Source organism: Podarcis bocagei, assembly GCF_964188305.1.
Source record: "Podarcis bocagei genome assembly, chromosome: 6".
In the NCBI taxonomy this organism is placed as follows: Eukaryota; Metazoa; Chordata; class Lepidosauria; order Squamata; family Lacertidae; genus Podarcis; species Podarcis bocagei.
Window position 1 is genome coordinate 9,806,897 of NC_138130.1, and position 27,281 is coordinate 9,834,177.

Consider the following 27,281-nt stretch of genomic DNA (forward strand, 5'->3'; position numbering starts at 1 on the left):
AAGTAACAGATGGCGAGGGAAGAGGGGAAGGAAACCACACGGACAAATGGAGTTTGCCTGTGACAACGCAACGCTGGGCAATGCTCAATGTTTTGGCTTCCTTGACAAAGTCACCCTTAAGAGTAGGCTTAGCTTTTTCACACACATGCTGCTGCCTGGGTGGTATTTTCTTGGACTGGTCTTAATACACTGCAAAGGGCAAATTAAACCATGCATGTATTCATATGCATATATAAATGAGCAAATACTCATTTTTCTCACTAAGAGAGAGGTCGGGCATAGGAAGGGCTCGTTCAGACATGTAGACGCATCACTGCATTTGTCATCACATCAGTGCTTGATGACTAGCAGTTGAGTAGCTGAACTTGCTCCTTTGATGGCAACATCAGGGATGAAAGTTGACATCAGGAATATAGTGGTACCTCTGGTTATGAACATAATTCGTTTTGGAGGTCCATTCTTGACCTGAAACTGTTCTTAACCTGAGGTACCACTTTAGCTAATGGGGTCTCCCGCTGGTGCGCGATTTCTGTTCTCATTCTGAGGTAAAATTCTTAACCCAAGGTACTACTTCTGGGTTAGCGGAGTCTGTAACCCGAAGTGTTTGTAACTCGAGGTGTTTGTAACCTGAGGTACCACTGTATATGGGAGATAATGTTTGGTGCTTCACACATTAGAACAGAAGAGCTCTGCTGGATCAGACAAAAGACTTACCAGCATCTTGTAAACCCACAGTGGACAAGCGGATTCCTATGGCAATGCACTTTCTACATGTGCATGAAATACCTCTCCTATTGCCTTTGCCAAGACATTGCTCCATGAACTACATCCCTTGTATACTGCTGCTTTAAAAAAACACCACACTCCTGGTTGATAAAGCTCTGGTTTCGAATCACACTCATCTACACAAATCAAATCTCTCCTACGCATCTGTTAAATGGCACAGAGAATGGCTTAAGGGCACATGACACAGTTCTACTGCTGTCGTGAAGCCGTCTTCAGACTGGTCCTGTAGTCTGTCTGGATAGGAGACTCCTGGGGCCATATATAAGCTGCTCTGAATTCCTTGGAAGAAATGTGGAAAGGAAGGACTGCCTCATCCATTGAGAGCCATCGCATGATCAAGTGATGATTTTACTTATGTGAAATTTCACTTATGTGATTAAACCCACAGAGAGCCCATTCCGATGGCATGGCGTTTTTATTCTGCCCTTCAGGTATTTGCCACCCAAGGTGGTTTGCGGGATGCAGCTTACACACTGGGCTGCAAATTATCAGCAATAAGCCACCGAGTTAGGCACATGCATTAAAATTGCTTTTATAATCACTCTGATAGTGACGACAACAGGGAGATTAAACAGGATCACGGGCTCGTCAATCTTGGGCATACAGCCATGTATGCAGGCAGCTTTGAAAAATCTGGTTGGCATTCACATCTCGTACCTTTCAAGAAGAAATTTGCTTTGCTACACACATAATTTGTATACATTTTGTTGAACGGGATTTATGTACCACGTAATCATCAGAACCTCTCAGTGCCTCCATAAAACAACACAAAACCTCCACTTAAAAATACCAATAAAATCAAACTTTAAAAACCAGTTGATCTAAGGTTTCTCAAAATATAAATATAAGTAAAATCTTTAAAAAGAAAAGAAAAGAAAAGTGCATGTTAAAATTAAATGTCTAGGCTTGTCTAAACAAAAATGTTTTTAACTGGGTACAAAAGCAATACAATAAAGGCACCTGCTTAATGTTTTTCTTTTGTTTGAAATATTTACCTCCGATCCTTGCAGAAGGAATTCTTGGAACAGTGGATGTGCTACCATCATTTTTGTATATACCCCAGCATGCCTCGGGGTATTTCCAGCTTCCTGTGCAGATTCAGGGACACAGAGTCAGACCATCGGCCCATCTAGCTCAAGCATCACTCCCAGGGACTTAGGCAGGATTCCCTCCCAGCCCTTCCTAGAGATACCAGGGATTGAACATGGAGCCTTCTGCATTCAAACCAGATGCTATACCAGAGCTGGGGCCTTCCCTAAGCTGGATTAAGAGTGTGCCTCTTTCATAAGGTGAAAGTGCAACGCAGTGGAAGAAGACTCCTTGACCATGTGCTTCCCCCCGCCATCCCATTGCTGTTCCTTCTTCTCAGATACTAGATCGTCAACTCTGCTTATGGTGCAGAGTTGCACCATGTGCGCTGATGTTATAAGGCAGGGGTCAGCAAACTTACTGCGCCTTGGGCTGGTGTCTCCAGCGCCTACTGGAGGGCCGGAGGGCTGGGGAGCACGTGCCCATACACATGCACACACACTATTTCCTGCACACTTCCGGGTTGGAGGAACACTGGAGATAGCTTGTGCGCATGTGCACGGACCTTCTCCGACCCGGATGTGCACCGGAAATAACGCTTGCACATGTGCACAAGCTATTTCTGGTGCTCCTCTGACCCGGAAGTGTGGGAGGCGGCAGAGGGTGGCAGGGGTCACCGTGGGCCGGATAACCGAGTCCCTCGGGCCTTATCCGGCCTGCAGGTCTTAGTTTGGGGACCCATTATAAGCTATAAACCTGGAATAGCAAAATTCATTATAGGTGGACAATAGCTGGGTATATTCACCGAAGAGAGAGAACGAAGAGCGGGAAAACCACCACTGTCCCCCTAAAGTGTGGAGTTTTTCTACTGCTAGGTGGTTCATTCAGATCTTGTGTAGTTTACCTGCAAAACAGTAATGCCAGTGGAATTTATCAGAATTCAGGGGAAATAAGCAAGGCATTGAGGAATGCCCCTGCACTTACATGACTCCTTACCTAAACAGTTGAAAGTTGCCGGAGGCTCTATAAGGGTCTAGCGGTCAGTGATGAGACAGGCGCCAGGCTAAGCAGCCGAGTGTCAGCTAGGAAGCGTCAGATCAGATAAGTGTGATCCATCTTCTGAACAGTGTGGAGACATTTTCCAGAAAGAAGGCACCACCAAGACTGCAGTTGCAGAGGAGAAAGCTGTTGTTCCACGCAGGGCTTTCCCATTCTCCCCTTGTACATGTGATGAAGAGAGCTGTGTAGAATATCCTTGAAAATGGTCTTCCTCAGCAACCTCTCCCTCCCCCACTATCTTCTCCGTTTTTCAGTCTCCAGTGCGCTTCTTAAGGTGGAAGATATTCACCAACATCCATTCTGGAAGACGCAAAGAGCGAGTCCACACATAAACTATGGCTTGGCATTAAGAAGCTTCAGCTGGTGGTCCTGCTAAACCTCTATCTGGACAGGATGACCTGTCTTCTGTTGTCTACGTAACCCCTAGGTTACATTACTGCAATGTATTATATGTGGGGCTGCCTTTGGAGATGGTTTGGAAACTGTAGCTAGAACAGAATTTGGTGGTCAGGTTGTCACTGGGGCAAGACGGTTTGAGTACATAACATCAATCCTGGCCCAACTGTGTTAGCTACAAATTAGTTTCCAGACCCAATTCACAGTGCTGCTTTTGATCTATGAAGCCTTATGTGGCTTAGGAACCCAATACAGTGGTACCTCGGGTTACAAACACTTCGGGTTACAAATGCTTTATGTTTCAAACTCCACTAACCCGGAAGTAGTTCCTCCGGGTTGCAAACTTTGCCCCAGGATGGGAATGGAAATTGCACGGGAGGCCCCATTAGTGAAAGCGTGCCTCAGGTTAAGAACAGTTTTGGGTTAAGAACGGAGCTCCGGAACAAATTAAGTTCGTAACCCGAAGTACCACTGTACCTCAAGAACTGCCTCTCCCCAACCTGAACCCTGATATCATTGTCTGAGGCTCTTCTTTGTGTGCCTCCTCCATGAGGTCCACAGGGTGGCAACATGAGAACGGGCCTTTTCAGTGGTGGGTCCCTACTTGCAGAACGCTCTCCCCAAGAAGGCTCACCTAGCACCATCATTACATATATTTAGGTGCCAGGCTAAAACATTTCTCTTCTGGCACGTCTTTGGTTTTTAGTTATCTGTAGCCTTTTTTGGTGGGTGGGTTGTTTTAACTCTGCCTTTTAGATGTGTTTTAGATGTTTTCTGTGTTCTGTTTTATGCTGGCTTTAATGTAAATGTTGTTGTGGTTATTGCTGGTTTGTGTCTGTGGAGTCTTTTCATGCACAACTTTGGAACCAGGTCTGTTTGAGATGCCCATCAGCAGATTGCTCTCTGTGGGGCTGCTTCCTACCATCTGTGGATCTCACACTACGGACATATTGTTTATATTTCCCACAGTGCCCCTGATGTAACGTTGCTCTGTGTCACTGTGCAAGGCCTAAATGGCTGTCCGCAGTGGAGGTTTCCAGTTAACTTTTCCACAGCGTTTCGGAGCATTGTTACATCAGGGGGATTGCAAGAATTTAAATGGTAGTTCAAAGATTCAGCCACTTGGAACAGTGGGCTGAGGGCACTAGGGAGTCAAGAGTCACAGCAGTAGATTTTTGGCCTAATGGAAACTGTCTCCCTTTTATATCTACTCTCACTGCATAACAATGATGTATAATCTCCACAGCCACCAAGATCCAAAACCACACACACTTGTTTCTTCAAAGAAGAAAATCTATTTTAAAAAAACAAAATAACTCCACCCTATTTGTGGCAAAGGTTTTGTGACAAAAACTTCCATATTGAGTAAGTCCCGAGCAATCCAGAGTAATAATAAGGGGTTGGGGTGGGGGTTGTTCCATACAAAATGCTTTATTTATCCTTCATGCCTCCACTCAGATATTTATACCAATGCATACATTTAAAGGTTTAAACTCTATTTCAATTCACAGCTCAATTCATAGGAAAGTTGAATACATAAAAGCAATGCACCAACAGAAATATGTCTGAGACAACATTAAAAACGTTAACACTTGTTCATGAAATAATTGTCCTCTGATGGGGTTTCTTTAGGGGGAACTCCCTTCACAATGATCATCGGGCGAACAGAACAAGAAAAGAAACCACCCTTTTACAGTAAAGAAGAGGAAAAGCTCTGAGTATATTTACAATACATACACTATACATAAATACAAGAACAACACATACATAATCATTAACCAACTGATAACATAGGCGTTGCTTAACCGCTATGTAGCATATTAAACGCACAGGAAGGAAACTACTGGGAAAGTAAATGCCTTTAAATAAAAAGAAAGAGAAAGAAACATGTTTGCACTTAAAACCATTTGAAACGTAATGAAGAAAAAATTAAGGAACTACGGTTTTGCTCACTAGCACTGGTGTACTTAATACTTTGGGGTGTATGGATACTCGGCTCACTGGCTAATGGCTGCCGTATTCGATCAGGGAAGAGAACTGAATACTGCTCTACTGCTACACCCTGGGATGAAGCTACCCCTCTAGTTTGCAGAGAGGGCATGAACGCTAGCATATTGCTTCATGAGGATCCGCCATTAGTTAACAACCTGTCCTCTTCCCCTCATCCTCAAAGCACCAGTTGACCTCCCCTTTCAACAGGAACCAGCAAACACAAATTGGCCAGCATTTGAACGATTCATTAGACCAGATAATGCATCTAAAGCATATGTGGGGAAACAATGAATGGCGAATCCCCGCATCCCTGGCCATCGGTCATGCTTGTTGGGGCTGATGGGACAGCAACATATGGCCGGCCAAAGATTCCCCACACGTGCTTTTGGCCTGTCATTGGTAATACCATTTGCCTCCCCTCCTCATGGTAGCAAGCAGCAGAGAAGCCTTAAAGGGATGTTTTGGATAGTATTCCTATTTTAAAGAGAGGAGCAGCAAAATAGTAATTCAGTTATACCATGCAGGAATAATGCCAAAGGGCAGGCCTGCACAACTTGTGACCCGCTGTCTACGTCATGACCTCTGTGCTTAACTTCCCTGCCCTGTTTTTGAGGTCTCATGCAGGCAGCAAAAAACAAGCATGGAATGGGGTCTGGTAGGCTGTGTTCAGACTGATGGGCCCGTTACATGGCTTGTGGACTCGTTTCCAAGCCAGTGGAAGGTCAAGGATTGTTAACTTAGATTTATGGACAAGTAGGGTGTCCCTTTCACAAGCTTTTTTTTCTCCTGGTCACAATCTGTTTTGTCTTCCCATTCATTTCAATAATGACTGCGCAAGGAAGCTTCCTGTGCAGTATTCCTCCAAGTACCTATACGTATACATATTTCTGAATTGCCTCCACTGCTGATTCCTCCAGGAAAGGGGAAATGCTGTTGTATACTGAGAGAAAAGTGAAGAAAACTGAGGGCTACAAGTGATTCAGGCTCTTTGCTTCTGTGCATTTACTTCCCCTCTCTGATTAACCCTCGTTCGTGCAAACAAATCAGAGGCTGAAATTAATTAAGGGGTGATCATTAAACGCTTTGCATGGCAAATATAAATTAAACAATGAGTCAAATATATTTTTAAAATGGGTGTTTTTTAAAGCCTGCGTTGATCATGTGTTGTAAGACTAAAGTATCAATCAGGGATTGTTGAAAATTATTTCAATACCTCTCAAAGTTGTCAAGAGAGCATTCTATTACCTTCTTGCTAGTTCTAAGACAAAACCCAGTTCTTTAAAAATTGAAAAGCCCTGCTGACCCACTCGCTGTGACATTTATTGCAGTTCTAGGGTTATTTCTGAAATGTTAGAAAAAGGGTATTGTTCAGCGAGTTAAAAGGGAGGCATTAAGTCTCACGTCTTTTAATCAAAAGAGCCTGTGCAGCTTGATCATCCTGCATCAGCTTACTGGGTAGTAAGGAAAATCCGACTGCACATCAGCTGCCAATGTGGTGTAAAATATGTGGCTGGACATGAAGTAGAAAATTTTTATGGACTTCATTTTAGCAGTGATGTCCATGGTTGGAATTATTAGGCAACACTCCCAAAACTATTGGTGGCAGGATTTGGGAAAGAATAGAAATGCTATACATCTACAACAGATTGACTTCATGCTACCATGGAACTTTTTCTAAGTCACTTGTAAATTTATTTCCTCCTTCTGGGCAATGGGAAATCCCATCGACATTGGACAGAATAGGTAAATTGAAAACTGAAGAGAGTAGACAAATGGCACTTTGTGATTCGCTGTGTTGCATTCGAATGAACCCAGTGTAACCTCCCTGCCCGCCCCCCCCCATTGAAACCAGAATTGTATAACAATTCAATTACAGTTTATTGCTATGTAAAAAGAATAGGGAACTTCCCCATCTTCCCTAATGTTCACAGACAGGCACTTTTCAAATTGTTTCACCTCTGGAGATTTATTTGTAGAGATTCTTACAAAAATGTATCTGATCCTTATAATATTCTTACTTTGGACATTGACCTGTTGAGGACTTTCTGTGGCAGGCAATGGACTGGGTTCACAGCTTCCCCCCAGCACCCAAATGCCTCGTGCTTGGGATTGTCTGCAAACGGATTTATGTCCTTGTTCTTTTTTTTATGAAGGATGAATAATGAGACCAGGGGATGCCCTAGGATGCTTGCTTAAGCGTGCAAACCGACTCAGAATCTTTTTAGATCTGCAAATATATCTGAAAGGTTAAATTCTGCTGGAATCAGGTAAGAATGACTGCCTCTTTTCGCGGGACAGAGGCATTCTTCTGAAGAGTTAACAGGAGGAAAACCAGAAGAATAACAATTAATGAAAAGTCCACCATATTAAACAATAAAAATGCCTTCTTGTATGCGAGATCTTCACCCTGCCACCAGCAGGGAGCTGATCACAAACTAGGGGCCGTTATCTCGCAACAAATCCAAGTCTCACGTTAATTGGCCCTAGAGGCCAGATCACACATTACTACTTCTGCTTTCCAGGCTAGAAAAATAGGCTCCTCTATATAGTGTATTAATTGCAGGGAGAGTATCTTTCTCTCTTTCTGGCCATCATGTCAAAGCCATCATGTGCACTGGCTTCTGAACAGGCGTCACCAGAGTGAAGACACCCATATTTGGCCACCCTGTAAACAGACTGCTGTTGTTACTCCACTTAACTGAAAGTAGTAAGCTGTGAAGTGCCCTCTGTCTGAAAGTCTAGATTATTCATTTTCCCTGCTAAAAGCTTAAAAGGTTACTATTGGGAAGAATAATCAGAAAATCCTGCAGGTGAAGGCCAAGTTCCAAAGAACGACATTAAGTCGACATTATGCAAGGGCTTGTACAGTATTTTTTTTTAAAAACCAACCTTATTTTTAGTTATTTTCTTTGAACTGTAGACCACCCCCACCCATCTTTCCATGCCATATTACGGATTGTTAGGGATACACGTGCCAGTTTCAAACGTGGTTTAGCATGCAGCAGGGCCGCGCTGCTGGTTGAGGAACCCAAAATGGAACACATTGGGCAAATGGAACTCGGTTATTTGGATTCTGGCCATTGATAATTTCGTTTTGCTTCCCCCCACTCTAGCTTGCAGAAATTCAAAGTGACTCCACTGTCTAGTGACACAACCTCAGGTAATACAAAGCCAAGTGTACATGATACAACAGGAACATGCTTTGACAAACTGGAACATTCTTTCCCACCTCTTAAAATTGTTAATTGCATTATGAAAGCTTTACAATGCATTTTCTGAGCACTTTTTTTTTTTTTGGTGATGACAACTAAAAGCTTGTTTCAAAAACCATCCTTCATTTCAATTATTTACATCCTGTGAAAAACTGTGAGCTTGAAAATACTTCTTCACTATCACATAATATATTACAGAATATTGAAACTGTTACAAGTACAGTAAAATACCTTCAATTCTATTTTCTTTCTTTCTTTGTTGTAAAGAAGCAGTATCCATATAATTGAGGTCCATACTAAAAAACGGTGTTGGTACTGCAATCGGTTTAATGTCAGCATATTTAAAAGTACCAATGGGCATGATTGGTTGAGTACACATTGCACGGTTACGGATATTTTTTTTAAAATGAAACTGTGAAAATATAGCAGTTTTAACTTTATACATCTTCATCTATAAAACACAGGCAAAGGCATAATACAGTAATACAAGCTGGTTTCCTAATAAGGTAAAATTATTTTAGCCTAAAGAAAAGCTATTTCCAACTCTGTCTCTTTTTTTAAAATTCTTGAAAGCAATACTAGATCTTAGTTCAGATCACACACATGCGCACAATTAGCCATATGCACTTGTGTGGGGACATGTAGGGAAGTTCATGGGGGCAGAAGGGCACTGACGGTTGCTTATGCTTAGCGAACATCATTTTCTATGTGAAAAGAGCGAACAAATCAATGTTTTAAATATAATTATACACTAATATTTATTTTGATGTATTTATTTCCACCCCCCCAAAAAAATCCTGAAAGGGCTCATGAGTTTTATTTATTGTGCAAGAATTTATCAATTATCAAAGACACCCTCGTACAAAGATATATTTGCAAAGATATACCGGTATTTGCAAAGATATATTTGCTTCAATACGGCTTTGGGAAGGCATGACATACAAGAACTTCTCCTGAATGGATAAATCTCAACAAGGAAAGCTCCCAAAATGGGAATATCAATCTGGCATCTCTAGCAACACCAGTCACTCAACCTTAATCTAAATAAGATGATTTCATCCAAGTGAATAAAATCAACAGAGGAGGACACAAGGAGCAACTGCATCTGAATTCCGTGTGTGAACTCATATTGCAAAAGGCTGCTCTCTAAAGGGATCACTTGCTACATCTTTTCAAACAAATGAGTTGGAGGAGATGGTGATATGCTCAGGAACTCCATATTTGCAACGTACTGTGTTCATTATATGCGGGGCTGGTTTAGGTAGGATGCTTGCAGTTTACAACCAAAGAGCATCAGGTGTGAGGCTGGCCAGGAAATGATGTGGACCGTGCTAGCGAAAGGCCAGTTCACACACTCACTGGGCGTAGTGCCTAAAACACACAAAGGTGGGCACATACATGCCCCCTCCCACCATGAATATCAGGAGGAAACGAGTACATGAATTGGGACTAAGAGTGAAACAATGTGCTGCACAGAAGAACCCACATCACATTGCGCCGCCTTCTATGTGCATTAGACCCTTGGCTCTGTGAGTGCATTGATCAGTTAACATTTAAGCAATCTTTTCTGTTTCCGTTTGGTTTCTATTGGTTCAGTGTTGCTTCAATTCTTCTATCAGAAGAACGAGACTTGGCTGCATTGGATTCACCGAAAGGAAACTCAACCTGGTTGCTGTTTAGTGAAAATATTGTCAGATTCCAACCACCTTGATATGGATTCTATGGATTTCTGCATGAGTTTGAGTGGGCTATGGCTGCATAAGGCAGGGCACAATACCATCACCATCTTAACAGGGGAGCTCTTCTGCATGTATCGTTTACATGGCACAATTTTAAGGAGAAGAATGCATTACTGCAGCATATTTGGAAAAGAGAGAGAACCCTCCCCCTTTCTGTTTCAACAAACAAATAAACAGAGAAGAGATGCCTTTATGTAACTTCTTCAATCCTAACGGACCTTTTTCTCTGATGGCAAGCTACTTTTAACAGTAGTGCTAAAAACAAAAGCTTCTCCACACTTCCTTTGGGGAAGCCAGTTCTCTTGCCTACTGATTAACGTGGCTCAAAACAGACCAATTTCATTCTTAAAAAATCTCTTCCCATTTATAAGCCGTGAATAAACAGAAGCTCCTTCACAGTGTGACACAATGAGGCTAAGTTAGCAGATTCCTAGCTAAATGTTATGCCAAATGTTGATAAATTTGTTTTGTCTCCACCCAGAGCTGCACAAGCGCAGAGGGAAGCGTTTTCAGATCGTTGCCCACATCAATGGTCTCCCTTCTCACAGAAGGGAATGGGAAGCCCCAGTATGTATTGGACTACCATTGCACAATGAGAACCTCTTTATCTTTATTTAGGCATCAGTTAGGAAAAGCTAAAATACAAAAAGTCGCCCATCTCTTGTCATATTCAGGTTACGCTAACCAAGTCAAAACTGCTTTTTGAAATGACAGGGGGTTGGGGAAGCTCACCTAGGAATTCCCCCCATTCTCTGAACATTGTGTCATGCTGAATTTTGTTCTCCGGGTGATATAGTGAAGGGTTGGCTGATTTATCCTGCACTAAGAGCGACTTCTTGGGAATGATCCAAACACAGTTAAACAATTATAATCCTACTTAATGTGAATAGGGGTGTTAAGTACATGCTTAATTCTCATGGAAGCCCATGGAACTTGGAAGTGTCTCAGTTTGCTTGGCTCCTGCAGATAGACCTACGGAATTTGCACTCTCTATGTACCCTGCTTGGTATAACTTGCACACACTTGTATAAAATGTGTGCAATTTCTGTGGGCTTGGGTGAGGGACAGAGCTGGTGGATTGTGTCCTTCGATTCTCTCCTTTTGGCGATAATTTCATCCTCAAGAAACAACTCACAGATGTTAGGATATATGACACATCCCATTGCCAGCTGAGTATTTTAGACATCTGAGGTGACCCAGAGCTGTGGTATGGCTAATTCTTAAGAAAGCCATTATAAATAAGTGAGCAAGCATAGTTCTCTCCAGGAAACTCCCTGAATCTCCCTTTGTTTTAATGGTCAGATTTAAATTCTTCATATAGGCTGCTATCTAGAAAGCCAATTCGTAGAAGCTTACTTATTATGATTTACAATTATGCTTATCCACCTTCTAGTCACATGTTCCTATCCCCGAACTACCAAACTTCTCCAGCCAAAGACTGATAAGCTGTGTGCCAGTGAGGGAATTAAGACCGGCCCTTTCGAAAAAGGAGACATACAGTGTGGTCCCATTTGTCTCCTACTAAGCCCACTTCCGATGGTCCTTTCGGCTAAAAATCAGGAGGCAGGCACTAAATGCATGTATTGCTGCTGTGATAGGGGCAACTGTAGGCTCCCCACGCTTCTTGGTATGTTATCAATAACAGCATCTGGTATGTTCTATACTTATCACATTTTATTCTCTGTTTTGAATGTGCGTCTTACATTTGACTTCATCTAGCAATGTTTTCTTTTGAAATCTTTAGGACTAGACTTTAGTTTCCCATTCATGTTGCCTTGAATGTGTACTTAACTTTCTCCACTTACATTTTATTCTGGATTGTTTTTGCTGACCTTTTAATGTAGGTTGTAAACTGCTTTGATTTTTTTCTTTCTTGAAATTTTTAAAGCAGTATAGAAATGAAATTAATAATAACCATCATTATCATCTTTAAGAATATTTTAAGCCAGTCTGAGAGAAGTCAGGCTTTGTGGCCTGCTCAATGCTTCATTTTCTTTCTGCCTTTTTTGTTTTGTTTTTGCAGCCTGTCTCATCTATTATAAACAGGGGCTAGGGGAAGTTTTTACCATCATTCGAGCAACACGATCAGAGCAAGAGAGATGGTTGGCCTATAGTTTCTCAGGGAACTTTCAGGCAAAATCTGCCCACGAGAGCTACTTTCTTCCAGCAGAAAATGTTACTAGAATCAGTGAATCCCACCTGTCAAAACTGCTCCTTGACATACATGGAGCAGATATTTGGCTCCAGATAGTCATTCTCCAGACATTTTTGGAATGCCTACCCACTCTGCCTCAACCCAGCACAACTTCGTCATGACTAAGTTTTGCCGAAACCAACAGAAGACTTACCCTGACTAGCCGTTGCTTTTAATAAGACTTGCTCACAGCGACATTTTCTGGACTGAGGTTCTATGTTTAGGAAACAGCAAGTGTTTGGAGACCTCACTTAAAGTAGCTTCTTCCTGACTACTCCTGCCATTGATGTTGACGCATTCAATTCCCTTTCAGAAACAGCTATTCTTAGAGGCTGGAGCTCTAAGCACATTTACACTGAAAGTAAATTCTTCAAGCAAGTCGGAAGGCTGCTTCACACATGTGCATTCAGCATGGTGGTTGTAGAATCGACTCGACCTGCATGTGTGAATGAGCATTGCAGATCAAGCAGTACAGATCCGAAGGTTTTATCCCATCCCATCCCGCAATGTTGTGCAATGGAATCAGTTCACACATTCAGTTAAGGAGTCAAAACCTGCAGATTAGGGAAGAAATGAGAGACAAAGCAACGTACATGTATGTTTGAACATTACTCACTTTCAAGTAAATATGCAAGGGGTTAATGTGTTGGTTTAGGGATGGTGGGTCGAACTTTTTTTTCTACTGTGCAGCCAGGATGTTACATTTTAATGGTCTCTTCCTGTTATAAATTAAGCAAACAGATGTAGAGAGGGTTATTTCACACTGAAATGTTACTGGTGCCTGTTTTATAGATTCTAACAAAAACAGAGATTTACTTTAAATAAGGATTTAAAAAAAATAGTGGCTTCTAGAGTCTGGCATGATGACAGAGGGGTAAATATGTAAAATACCGCCATCTTTATTGCATAAGTGTGCTGAGGAATCCTTTCGCTTCAAGGAGATTCGCTTGTATCCCTCCTCTTTCCACTCGCTAGAGCTGGCTTCGTAGATTGTTGATCACTCAACAATCAGGCGTGGTGATATTCTGCCGTGTTTCGATAATAATCTTTAAAAAAAGGCGGCGGTGGCAGAAGGAGAAACAGGTGAAGAGGAGATCCAGGAGGCTTGTTCTTTCCAAATGTTTATGATATCCGGTTTTTGTGATAGCAATAATTCTTCAGCAGGAAAAAAAAAGTGTGAGAAAAGGTACAAGCCATAAATACTTTTAAAAGGACATGGTTAGAAAATAATGCCCACTCTTGTCACATCCAGGCTATCATCTCCCAGCTGAAGGTGATAACTTTGCCCATGCTGGAAAAAAGCCGACTTCAGATGGGAGACATAACAGTGGCACTACACTTCCTGCTTCTTTGTGTATATGGGACAACGTGGAACGCCCCCTTTTGTGCTAACGCCATCAAAACGGGATTCAGCCCTGCTGAATTCGCTGTAGTTAAAAGAGACCCAGCTCTTGGTACTTCCTTTTTTTTTTTTTTGGTGGGGAGAGGGGAGAATGTAGCCTTTTTCAGACAAGCATGTGCCTTCGGCGGTGCAACGCCAAGTGATCCGAACGAGAAAAGCTTCTATCACAGTCTGCGCACTTGAAGGGCTTGACTCCCGTGTGTTTGCGGTAGTGCCTCGTCAGTTCGTCTGAACGGGCAAACTTCCAGGTGCAGCCCTCCCAGGTGCACTTGTATGGTTTCTCTCCTAGGAGACAAGGGGGAAAGGAAACGTCATACTGGGTTCAGAAACCTTGGCAAGCTTAGTCTAGGAAAGGCAGATCAAAGAGAGAGACTTGGTCTCATGCAACATTGCAAATCACTTACCTGCCATACCTTGCGAGAACGGATATCATCTAGTCTCTAAACTGTCCGGATTCAAGCCTGCAATGGCCTTGAACTGGAATTTCTGGGTGGTGATGGTGTCAGATGTCACTACTACATAACTCAGGCCAAAGGCAATTGGTCATTCCAGCAAGGAAGACTCTTTACACCAAGGATGGGGAGCTTGCTGCCTGCCGGATGTCACTGGACTCCAACTCCCAGCAGCCCCAAGCAGCAAAGCCAATGGCCAAGGATGCTGGGAGTTGTAGTCCAAGTCACGCCTGGTTTACAGCAATTGGCCACATTTTACCCCTGGCCCCTAACAAAGGCTTTTGTTTTAAGCTTGGGTACTGGTCTGACCTATCGTTGCTCCTTGATGATGATGATGATGAATTTAATTTATATACCATCCTATACCTGCAGCTCTCAAGGCGGTTCACAGAATAAAATAACAACAACAACAACAACAACAACAACAACAACAACAACAACAATTATTATTATTATTATTATTATTATTATTATTATTATTATTATTATTATTATTATTATTATTATTATTATTATTAATTTATTTATACCCCGCTCATCTGGCTGGGCTTCCCCAGCCACTCTGGGCGGCTTCCAAAAGAATATTAAAATACTGTGATACATCAAACATTAAAAGCTTCCCTAAACAAATCCCTAAAAAATCAAAATATAAAACCACAAAATGCATAATCAACATAAAAACAACAGCAATCCAACAAGCCCCACCCTCAAATAACCCCCTTTCACCTGGCTAGCCAGTAGTACATGTGAAAAGGATTTAGAGGTCTTGGTGGACCACAAGCTTAACGTGAGTCCACAGTGGGATGCAGCAGCAAAAAGTGGCTAATGCTCTTCTAGGCTGCTTCAACAGAAGTATAATGTCCACGTCAAAGGAAGTAATTGTCTGGCTCTGTTCTGTCTTGGTCATGGAGTACTATGCCTAGTTCTGGGAGCCAAAAGATGGATACTGAAAAGCTGGAACATGTGCAGAGGAGGGCAACCAAGATGACCAAGAATCTTGAAAACAAGCCTTATGAGGAATGGTTGAAGGAGCTGCGTAAGTTTAGCTCGGAAAAGAGGAGACTGAGAGGATAGCCATCTTCTAATACCTTAAGGGCTGTCACACTGAAGATGGAGAGAGATTGTTTTCTTCTGCTCTAGTGACCTGAACCAATGGCTTCAAGGTACAAGAAACGAGATTCTGATTAAACATCAGGAAGAACTTCCTAGAACTTTTTTCATGTATGCTACAACAGCAGCGAGAATACTTATTGCAAAGTATTGGAAGACACAAGATTTACCCACTCTGGAAGAATGGCAGATGAAGATGATGGACTATATGGAACTGGCAGAAATGACTGGCAGAATCCGAGACCAGGGAGAAGAAATGGTGGAAGAAGACTGGAAGAAATTTAAAGATTATCTACAGAAATACTGTAAAATTAATGAATGTTAAAATGATGTTGGATTGAAAATAAGTGGTTTTGGTATCAAAGCTAATAAGAATATGTAAATATAGATAGTTATTTGGGTGAAAATATATAGTTATAATAGGTTAAGATTATAGAGTAAAGATAAATGAAAGAGGGTAAGGATTTGCTGAAAGGACTTTGTTAACGGGAATACAAAAGGGGAGGTGTGAGGAGGTCAAGGAAATAAGCAAATGAACTTAAAGATATTGAAAAATGGATTATTTCTTTTTAAGATATTGTTCTTTCTTTTTTCTCTTTTTTATTATTTTTTCAACGATCGGTTTTTTTAGGTCTTTTTTGGTAATTTTCTTGTTAGCTTTTTTCTTTTTTGTATGTTTTGTGTAAAGTCTTAATAAATATTTTATATAAAAAAAATAAACATCAGGAAGAACTTTCTGACAGTAAGAGTTGTGGACTTTCCTTCATTGGCAGTTTTTAAGTAGAGGTTGGATGGCCATCTGTCATGGATGCTTTAGTTGAGATTCCTGCATTTTAGTGGGTTGGACTAAATGACCCTCAGGGTCCCTTCCAACCCTACAATTCTATGATTCTATGACCCTCTGGCTTAAACCCAAAAGAAGCTGGGCTGGCAACAACTTGATAATCCACATTTCTTCAGAGCTACCAGATTATTGTAGCCAAGAGGATTTCTACCCTTGGCATTGCCCAACTGAAGCAATGGAAGAAGAACAGTTGTTTCACCTGGTTTAGTAGTGTTATCCTAGATTGAAATGTTCACATGTTCACAGCAACAACAGTGAAGGCTGTGGCATTGCAGTGTATCCCACCCTCAAGACAAATGCCAAATGCTAACAGACAGTTGAAATATTTTTATTCATATCTAGATGGTCACGTTATTGGGCCCCAGGAATTTGGCAGCTGGTATATGGGCACGAACCGAGCGACAGATGGCCTGGCAATTGCTAAAGACAGCATGCATTGAAATGCAGTATGACATGCTCTCGCCACAAACAGCTGGCTAGCAATCCCATACCCGCACACCAATATATCTCCTCTGACTTGGAAGACGGTCCATAGCCAGAAATCTGGCAACTACAGAGGAAGTGACATAGGTCTATAAGGAAATGAAGAAAACAGGTCATCTGAGAGGTTTAAATTACAATTATTCATTCGGAAAATAACAAGAAGCTGCTTGATGAGGCCAGTGGTCCACCTAGTCCTGTTCTGAGAGCGACCTGTGCAAAGCCTGCAAGCTGGACATGAGTGCATCAACACAATTCACTGGGAATTGTTGTTGACATCTGTTTGTCTCGAGAGACGATGGAGTGTGCCTCCAAGGGTGAAGTCCAACTGCTGTGTTAGCAGCAAGTGAACTCCTTGGCGTGCAAACCTGGGCTGGAGGTCCTGGGCCGCCCAGATGATGAGACCCCTTCTTGGCCTCACTAATGTGCTCCAAAGGAAAGCAATGTGTTTAGCACCAGCTTGGCTACAGGAGTTGCCAGAAGAAGGCATGCAAGGCGCCATCCATCTTAGGACTCCACTCTGGATTTGTGTAGGGTTTAACCCTTTTCTACTCCCAAAGAGTAGACTTAATATATTTAAATAACAATTGCCCACCCATTTGTTCTTAAGCTAGGAATAAAAATGTCAAGGACCCGCTAATCTGTTATGAAGCTAGGGAAACATTTGCTCATGCCCTGTTCTCCCTTCATTCGCCAATATATGGAAGGAAAATAAGAAAGTCACCACTGTTCCTCTTGCGTGTCAATCATCCCATTGCTTTTCTTAAATTGGCACACAACACTGGAAGGCATTAGTAGAGTCTTGTTTCTCACTGAGCACACGGTCTCCCCAAGTCCCATCCTTCTATCTAATCCAGCCTGGTGATCTTCAGACGTTGTTGGACTCAAACTACCACCAGCCCTAGACAATGTTCAGAGATGATGGGAGCTGGAGACATCTGAAAAGCACCAGGTTTGAGAAGACTGCTATAATCTACATACAGTGGTGCCCCGCAAGACGAATGCCTCGCAAGACGGAAAACTCGCTAGACGAAAGAGTTTTCCGTTTTGGAGGTGCTTCGCAAAACGAATTTCCTATGGGCTTGCTTCGCAAGACGACAATGTCTTGCGAGTTCCTGCTGGTTTTTTCCTTCCCCCCCTTTTTCTAATCCGCTAAGCCGCTTATCAGCTGACCCGATCAGCAGATAAGCCGCTAAAAGCCACTAAAAGCCACTAATAGCGCTAATCCGCTAATCCTTCAATGGGCTTGCTTCGCAAGACGAAAAAACCGCTAGACAAAGAGAATCACAGAACGGATTCTTTTCGTCTTGCGAGGCACCACTGTATTTTGTATCTTAAGAACATAAGAAGAGTCCATCTAGATCAGTCCATCTTTCTCCTTGCATCCTGTTTCCAATGATGGGCAGTCAGATTCTTCCAATTTAAGCACAAAGGCCTGACTCTTAAGCAAGCTCAACATTTAGGGAAGAGGATTCATCTTGTCTGGCAAGTCTTGTTTTGTTTTCATGGTGGAAAAAGGGAGGGGTGGCATCAGAAACCAAGAGAACAAAAGGAGAGGCAGAATCTCAAGCTAGTGCTGAGCGCTAGTAATTTATTATTACAAATAAATTGCCCAATGCTTTTCAATAGAAATCCTTTTGAAAGGACATTCTCCCAGTGAGCTGTTTTAGCTGGCGTACTGCACTAAGAATATGTGCACGACCTTTTGCCCCTAAAGAAGAGTTTCCATGCAATAATAAATTACTACTTCTGAGCACCAAGAGCTCCTCCTCACCTTTTGTTCTCTCTCTACCCCCACTCCCCCAATTTCAGGGCCACAATCCAAAACAGAGCTTTTGTTTCCAACACATGGGATTCAGAGTGCTTGCATCTGTGCTGGATTGTGGCCTATATGTTTACATGTTCTCTCATTAAGAGTTTACCCCACAGCTCGTGATGGGCGGATCTGTTCATTTCATGTCCTCCAGTCTTCAATTCTCCACATTTCCACACCAGCCTGCAATTACTATTTTCTAAAGTCTCCATCAGCATTTTAGTGTAATTTTCTCTGAATTTTGCCTAACAAACACATTTTTACAGAGCAATTTCCGCTAATAAAACACATTTTTGTATGCTGTTTTCACTGATATATGCATTTCTATGCACACTTTGCTCTATTATATGCATTTTTTGAACCCCTTGCCTGCCTGGAGAATTGCACCGAAAAAATAATATTAGGAGAATTGCTAATTCCATAGGACGGCTCTGTCTTTCATTTCTCGTGCTGTTTTAGAAAGTGCAAATTGGGTTGGTTCTCCTTTCAATACGAACTGCATTTAATTTCTCCTCCCGCACCGTCCCACCCCACTCCCCAAATTTAAGCACCACTGAATGCAAGCCCATAGCTTTCCATGTGCTCCTGATTGTTCCTCTGCAACAGGATCAGCATTTGTTGCTGTTAAAATTCATCACCAAACGCAAGACCCATCATTTTCATACGATTTCAGGAGGCTGGCAGGCAGGCAGACATGCTCCAACCCACAGAGGGTCGGCCACTTATGGATCCACCCTGCTGAACCAAAGTGGATCCTCAACCTCTGCTCTTTTCACTGCTACAGGTAGCCTCAAGAACCACCTTTGTAGCTACTGTTAGTGGAATATCTGCCACCTCTTCCATGAGTCTCCCACACCAGGTCAGGGCGACGTAAAAACTCACAGGGCTAGCTTAACAGCAAGCTTAGAACACCACACTGGGAAAATTGGACTAGCTGAGTTTAGAATTAGCTCCCACCCACCCCCTTCGTTGGTTTTGCTGGATCAAAAATGAAAATTGGCATTCTCTGGCTCCTTGAATCACCAGTACACTGCACCCCAAAGCAATTGATGGCTTCAGCTCCACTTTCCAATGCATTTTGAGCAGATAAAGTTGAAGATTAGGTAAAGATAGTTATAGTTGGCAGCCGGAGGGTAAGCTATAATAAACTATAATTTGCAAGTTTGACTCTAACCCAAAGGAGACCTTAGTCATTTTTCAGCAGCTATTTTTAATACAAATATTTAACATTTTCCCCAAACAACCCTTGAACATGCCCACATGCTGAACTCCCCATTAATTACTGTTGTTAAATGATTGTTCACCACACCCATAACCTGATACAGCAAAAGGGGGGTGGGAAGGGGGAATGATTATACTTCAAGCATGACCTGGAATCCCAACAAAGTCTAATTAAAGTACATGGCCACCTTGACTACCAAATTAAATCTGAAAGGCAAATCTTTCATGCCATTTATGCTCCCATCCCCTTGGCGAGGGGGGCGAGAGTACTTAGCCAGTAGTTATGCAGGTGACTAACTGCATTTTGGGTTATGCCCAAAATACACATTACTTGGACAATAAAAGTGTTTTAATTTAATGTGAAAACATTGCTGTAATTGACATAACCTCCGAGGGAACATGCAAACAGGGCTTTGGCATTCTGTGTATGGAGTGGGACAAAGAGTGGGAACAGCTGCTGATTCTCCTTTGTTGATGGGTGGGGTGCTCCCAGGAAAGATCTCTGGCCCCTTCCCATGTTACGCTGGTGGCCTGGGAGATGCTGAACCGTGGCTCAATCTTTTATCTCCATTTTCGTTTAAGAAGGCTTTCATTTTATTCACAAAACATTATTTTATTACCAATTTATCATTTGCACATGCCTATTCTTTTTCTTTCCATGTCAAAAACACGTATTTTCTTATTTCCCCTTTCTCCTTAAAAAGCAAGACATGCAGTCCAGGCATTTACACACATCTGCCTATTACCCCAGAATTGAAGGGGTGGAGAAATGAACTGTATCCCAAGCAAGATTACAATATTCCCTTTCCTAGAATTTGAATAGTGTGGCCGTTTCAAGCTTGCAAGTTATAACATTTCATGTCCTAGTTTTACATGACCATAGCGCATCCGTAGCTGCTACACTGTGGAAAAGATGTGTGACTGGACAGCAGAATTTCCAAAAGCCCATGGAAGCCGCCTGGGTGAGTTTAAAGGACAATAGTTATTTCAGTTTCTGAATGCTTCCAGGTTACAATCAAGTTCTGGTACAAGAAGCTCAGCGTATCCTGTTCAGTGCAGGGATTTCATCAAGTACCTCAAACTTGGCATCTATTGATCCAATGTCTGTCATGAGACCCGATGAAGGACACAAAGGCTGCTTCAGGTTATAACTAGGATGAGCATCCCTACCTGAACATACCTGAGCATGTCCTAGTGTACCAGTCTTGCTGCAGTGCCACCAAACACAGCAACAGTTCATCTAGTGCTGGGCTGGCATGGCAGAGGAGAGGACATTAGAAGAATAGCCTGCTAGATATTTCTGTTTTTAATGCTGAATTGTAAACTGTTGCAGCCCACCGTGGGGCCTGTGAATGAAGGGTGGGTAATAAATTTAATCATCATATCTGTATCAAATGAGACATCAAGCCAGCTCAGTTGAACTCAGTTGAGCCCCGTGATGTGGAATCACATCTTCATATTTTCTTTGTAGCTGAAAACTGGGGCAGCCAGAACTTGTATAATGGATTCTAACTGCACTGCACTGTGTGCTACAGGGACCAGTTCAAGATGTTGGTAATGGCCTATATGGTCCTAAATGACTCGGGGCCAAGTATATGCAATACCGCCTCCAAGTCCAGCCAACTCAGTTGTTAAGATGGTGGTTCTTATGAGAATTCGCAGTCGGGGAATGTGCCATAGAGTCTTCTTGGTGGTAGCAATCTAACTCTGGAATGCTTTCCCCTTTGTGATAGCTTTGTTTTCTTGATGCTTAGATGTTAGCTGCAGAATTTTTAAACTCAGGCTTTTATAAAGTGAGGTTAGGTCGTTTTTAATGCCTAACAGTAGCAGTTTTGATGGTTCTGATTCTCACAGGTATTTTATAGTTGTCTTGGTTATTGTTGCATTATTTATGGTGTTGTGTTTTTACTTTATTTTATTTTTCTTGTAAGGAGTGGGTGGTGCTGTGGTCTAAACCACTAAGCCTCTTGGGCTTGCCGTTTGGAAGGTCGGCAGTTCAAATCTGTGCGATGGGGTGAGCACCCATTGCTCTGACCCAGCTTCCGCCAACCTAGCAGTTCAAAAGCCTACCAGTGCAAGTAGATAAATAGGTACAGCTGTGGCGGGAAGGTAAATCACGTTTCCATGTGCTCTGGCTTCCATAACGGTGTTCTGTTGTGCCAGAAGTGGTTTAGTCATGCTGGCCACATGACCCAAAAAGCTGTCTGTGGACAAACACTGGCTCCCTCGGCCTGAAAGTGAGATGAGCGCTGCAACCCCATAGACGCCTTTGACTGGACTTAACCGTCAAGTGGGTCCTTAGCCTTATTTTATTGTACATCACTCTGAACTTCCTTGGGAGGAAGGGAGATTCAGAAATACAACAAATGAATGAATGAATAATAAAACCGCACCAAGGTGTAAATTTTCTTCTTCAGGGCAACAGCAATCAATGATGTTTCACTTCATTATACACTTGCCACCCAGATGAAAACACAAAGGTGATGCCAAATTGGGCCTTATCTGAAGTGTGAAAATGAGGGAAGTATATGGCAAGTTAAGTTTCATTGTTATGTGGACTCTCACATGGTTCAGACAACTTCAGCTATGACACTGCAAACCAATAAAAGGACAGTGGCTTCCTGAAGCAGCCATACTCACATGGAGAGCAATTTTGGATTTAATGCCTACCTGCAGTTGCAAAGCCAAGTAGATTATCACACCACAGTGTGCATATATTGAGCTGCATCAAAGCAGACAGAATATACTGAGTCACAAACTGATCAGAAATGAGTGTGCCTTGAGTCACTTGGTCTCACGAGAGCACTTTGATTCAGTATGATTTAAGTATGCAATATAAGTGAATGGGCTGAATCATCTTTACCTGTTTGGGGGAAGTTATTGAATGTAAGCTTTGTAGAACCATCGTAATAGCAAATTATGCAAATAAATGCTCTCATTAGCACATTGACATTGAGCAAACACATGGGAACTATATGTTCTAAGAACAGAATAACTTATTCATAATCCATTACGGGTCAACTTGGGGCAAAGTCCCAGAAATTGCAACTACGGATTAGTTTCCTTGTTCTAACACTGACTCATACGGACTTTGGGCGAGTTGTGATATGATGTATAATAAATCAGGAAACTTAAGGAAGAATATATATCCCTCGTCTTATTCTTCTGTTGGTTAATGTGTCACTCCTACGTTCAGGCCAAGTTCTCTTCTAAAGTTACCCTTCCCCTATTTCCTCACAAATTGCCTGCTGTTGTCTGCAAACAATGTCAAAAAATGAGGCAAAGGTCACCAAGTTGTGGTGAGGATCCTGAAGGAGGAGATTCTAATCCAACCTTCATCAACCTGGTACCCTCCAAGTTGACAAAGGCTGTTCTAATCAATGGTTCGAAGAACTCATTGACTAAGAGGCCGGCTTGAGAGATGTGCCCCAGAATCCTTTGCAGCATCACAGGAGGTCCTGCAACACAGCTCTTGGAATTTGCATAGCTTTCCTGACATCCCAGAGTCTGAGCAATTCTTCTCTCTGGTCCCAACTAGGTGTATTTCTGGGCATAATAGGGGCATACAGGAGGTATATTATGAAAATCTGAGCCAGGAGTGAAGCTTGTAAGAGGGAATCACAAGATATGCTGAGAAGGTTTCATAGATTTATCGTGAATCCAGTCCGTGTATCATTTAGGACATTTGCACTACAAATCTATGGGAGGATGGTACCAATTTAACTGATCTGGCTTCCGACTCAGAATCCTGGGAATTGAAGTTTTGTAAGGTGCTGAGGATTTTGTAAATTTGGTGGTAAGAGAAAATAAGCATGTATTACCATTTTATAGGTCCGTATAGTAAAAGCTATGGTTTTCCCAGTAGTGATGTATGGAAGTAAGAGCTGGACCATAAAGAAGGCTGATTGCCGAAGAATTGATGCTTTGGAATTATGGTGCTGGAGGAGACTCTTGAGAGTCCCATGGACTACAAGAAGATCAAACCTCTCCATTCTTAAGGAAATCAGCCCTGAGTGCTCACTGCACGGACAGATCCTGAAGCTGAGGCTCTAATACTTTGGCCACCTCACGAGAAGAGAAGAATCCCTGGAAAAGACCCTGATGTTGGGAAAGATGGAGGGCACAAGGAGAAGGGGACGACAGAGGACAAGATGGTTGGGCAGTGTTCTCAAAGCTGCCAACATGAGTTTGACCAAACTACGGGAGGCAGTGGAAGACAGGAGTGCCTGGTGTGCTCTGGTCCATGGGGTCACGAAGAGTCGGACACGACTAAACGACTAAACAACAACAAACCATTTTATATTTCCGGTGTAGTTTAGCACTTGCTGTTCCAGTTCTTTCAGCCCATACCTAATTTTTCTATAGTCTTAAGGAGCACCATTATCTTGGCAATTCTGGAAAGGGATTCACGTTCTAATCCACGCGAGTGACAAGTGATATAGAAACGTAGGTTTTAGTACAGAACCGGAAAGGAAAACAGGAAACTCAGAAAACAAAATGCTAAGAATCAACTTCCTCTACTTCTTGCATAGCTATGCCTTCTAAAGCCGGTGAAACATGTCCCTTAGGTAACAATGCAAAGTTTATACAGCCTTTTTCTACTACCCAAGGGTCCATAGTCCATTCTTAAGGGAGAACTGCCAAGCTGGCTGTTTGCTCAGGTACAGAGTTGCAAGCGTCTTTCTTTGGCCACAGCCCCTTGGTTACAGCTTGGATGCAAGCAAACTACATCCAGAGAGTTTCCTGTTGAAAAAGACTGACCATTTCTACTTATTGTGAGATTACCTTGAAAGCTACCCATGCTGAAATAATTGTTCTCGCTTAAAACAAACACTGACATCTCTCCAATTGCAGCACCTTCCTTCCCAAGGAAGCTGCTGTCTAAAAAAACCTAAAAATTCCTTGATCGAAAGTTATTTCCCCCTGTTCGTCATTACACAAATATTTGTCTCATTCAACACACAAAGGCCAAAGCATCATAATGACTTGCAAAAGACAAGAGTCCTGCCCTGAGTGCTGGAGGGGATATGAAGGAGATACCATATTTTTCCGGTCCTGCTATGGTCTCTGGCCAGACAGACCGCAACTTTTTGTAGTGCTAATACCTCTCAACTTTTTCTCTGTTTGAAATGCTGGACACAGAAAGCAGTTAACGCTTTTAGAGCAAATCACTTGAAGAAAACATGCTCAAGGCAATATTGCAAAACCCAAGACAGAAAAAAGATGTTGTAGACAAAGCGCTGTGGTGACCAGCAAGGGTGGCAATTGGAGCCTAGATTGTCTCACTTCTTACCAGGACGTACAACCAGAGCTCCTTGTCTCCCTGCAATTAAGGGGCCTTGAATTATCGTATTTTTCGCTCCATAAGACACACCTGACCATAAGACGGTGTGGTTTTAGAGGAGGAAAACAATAAAAAAATATTCTGAACGAAACAGTGGATGTTTGATTTTTGTGGTTTATGCTGTGGCAGCCTCCTTTATCGCTAGAGTCCCTTATCTCCCGATCGCTTGCTGATCAGCTGCTAAGCGGCTTTGTTTCAACACCCCCTTCCCTCTTTCTAAGAAAAAAAAAAGCATGATCTGCTTTTCACCCCTGGGCAATTTGGCTCCAGGGACCACGCATTCACTCCATAAGATGCACAAACATTTCCCCTTACTTTTTAGGAGGAAAAAAGTGTGTCTTATGGAGCGAAAAATACGGTACTTGCCTCTGTTTCATGGGGCCTTCTGCTCTGGACTGTTATGTTTCACCCACAACACCTCATTTTTATTAAATTTATATCCCGCCATTTCTCCCAAAGGAGCCTAAAGATGGTTGCTATTTGGTTTAACAGAGATCCAATCTATTTAAAAATGCCTGATACGGAATTATAACATAATCATAAGCATGCTTTTGTAACCCGTGATTGGATTTTATAAGAACTCACTTTTTAGGAAGTATTTCTTAATGTTGCTGCAAATGGAGTATTTCCAGTGGTATCACTGGTTTTCATGTCATCTGTGGGTGATCTACAACCTGAAGATTATTCATATTGCTCTGGCAGTTGGTTAGTCATAACGTTATGGCAGAAACAGAAGTATTGATTTCCATGGGGCAAAGGTTGAAAGGTTGACTGGATGATCCAGAGATCCAGAGATCTGCTATCCTAAAGGTCTACCAACAACTACAATGGCACAATGGGACCTCTGCATTCCAGATGCTGTGAAAAATGGAGGTGGTTCTGCCTTCATGCTTATGAACCTCCCAGAAGCATCTGAGCATCTGACCTTCCAAGGCTCTTCACATTAATACAGCTCCATCCTACACATGTTTACTTGGAAGCCAGCCCTCCAGAGTTCAGCAGGGCCTACTTCTGGGAAAAAGTAGACAAGACTGCAATGTTACGGTGCTTTCAGGCACCATAAAAATCAGCCAGTATTAGCTTCCTCCTTGTTATACATGGTAACTTGCAGGGCTGGTCTCAGGACCTCTGGAAAGTTGCTCTTTCATACAGAAGTACAAAATGGGCATTCCACTGGTGGCCAAGCTATAGCGTGGTTTTCACAAGTGGTACAAACAGTGAGGGTCTGTGGAAGTCTTGGGAGAGGAGCAGGGAGTTTGTGCGGCTGGGTACAGCGCAGAATGAGGCCTGTTGTCTTGTATGCTTCCTCTGCAGCACGGTTGCTTTCTCCCATGTTCTGGAAAAGCCATGTCAAGGCACGCAGCACTGTAGAAGTATGGTAGCATAAACCGGCATGCCTTCCCTCATGCCTTGCATTTTTTTGTGGCACACTAAAACCTCAGCGCCTAGGACTTGCCGATCGCATGGCCGGCGGTTCGAATCCCCGCGGCGGGGTGCGCTCCCGTCGTTCGGTCCCAGCGCCTGCCAACCTAGCAGTTCGAAAGCACCTCTGGGTGCAAGTAGATAAATAGGGACCGCTTACCAGCGGGAAGGTAAACGGTGTTCTGTGTGCTGCGCTGCCTCGCCAGATGCAGCTTGTCACGCTGGCCACGTGACCCGGAAGTGTCTGCGGACAGCGCTGGCTCCCGGCCTATAGAGTGAGATGAGCGCACAACCCTAGAGTCTAGCAAGACTGGCCCGTACGGGCAGGGGTACCTTTACCTTTACCATATTTTTCGCTCTATAAGATGCACTTTCCCCCTCCTAAAAGGTATGGGGAAATGTATGTGCGTCTTATGGAGCGAATGCAGGCTGCGCAGCTATCGCTGAAGCCAGGAGAGCAAGAGGGATTGCTGCGCACCGATCCCTCTTGCTCTCCTGGCTTCAGCGATAGCCACGCAAAGCCTCCTGAGCACAGCGGGAGCGCTCCTGCCTCTTTGTTCAAGAGGCTTGGTGTTACTTTCGCTGAAGCCAGGAGAGCAAGAGGGATTGGTGCGCAGTGATCCCGCTTGCTGTCCTTGCTTCTGGCTTAGCCGCGCACAGCCTCTTCCGGGCAGGGGGAGCCTTCATCCCGCTGCCCTGAAGAGGCTTCGTGCGGCTATCCCAGAAGCCAGAACAGCAAGAGGCTATCCCAGAAGCCAGATCCCTCTTGCTGTTCTGGCTTCTGGG

The 27,281-nt window shown here is 42.9% G+C and overlaps 1 protein-coding gene across 3 annotated transcripts in view; it reads right to left on the bottom strand.

Annotated features, from left to right (window-relative positions):
• Positions 1 to 4,682: 4,682 nt before the first annotated feature.
• Positions 4,683 to 27,281, bottom strand: part of KLF12 (KLF transcription factor 12) — a 239,365-nt gene continuing 216,766 nt past the window's right edge. For all 3 annotated transcript variants that reach the window (XM_081198571.1, XM_081198569.1, XM_081198570.1), the window contains one exon: positions 4,683 to 14,094. In XM_081198571.1, coding sequence (XP_081054697.1) covers positions 13,913 to 14,094 — 182 coding nt within the window. In that variant the 3' untranslated portion in view covers positions 4,683 to 13,912. The remainder of the gene's footprint in view (positions 14,095 to 27,281) is intronic.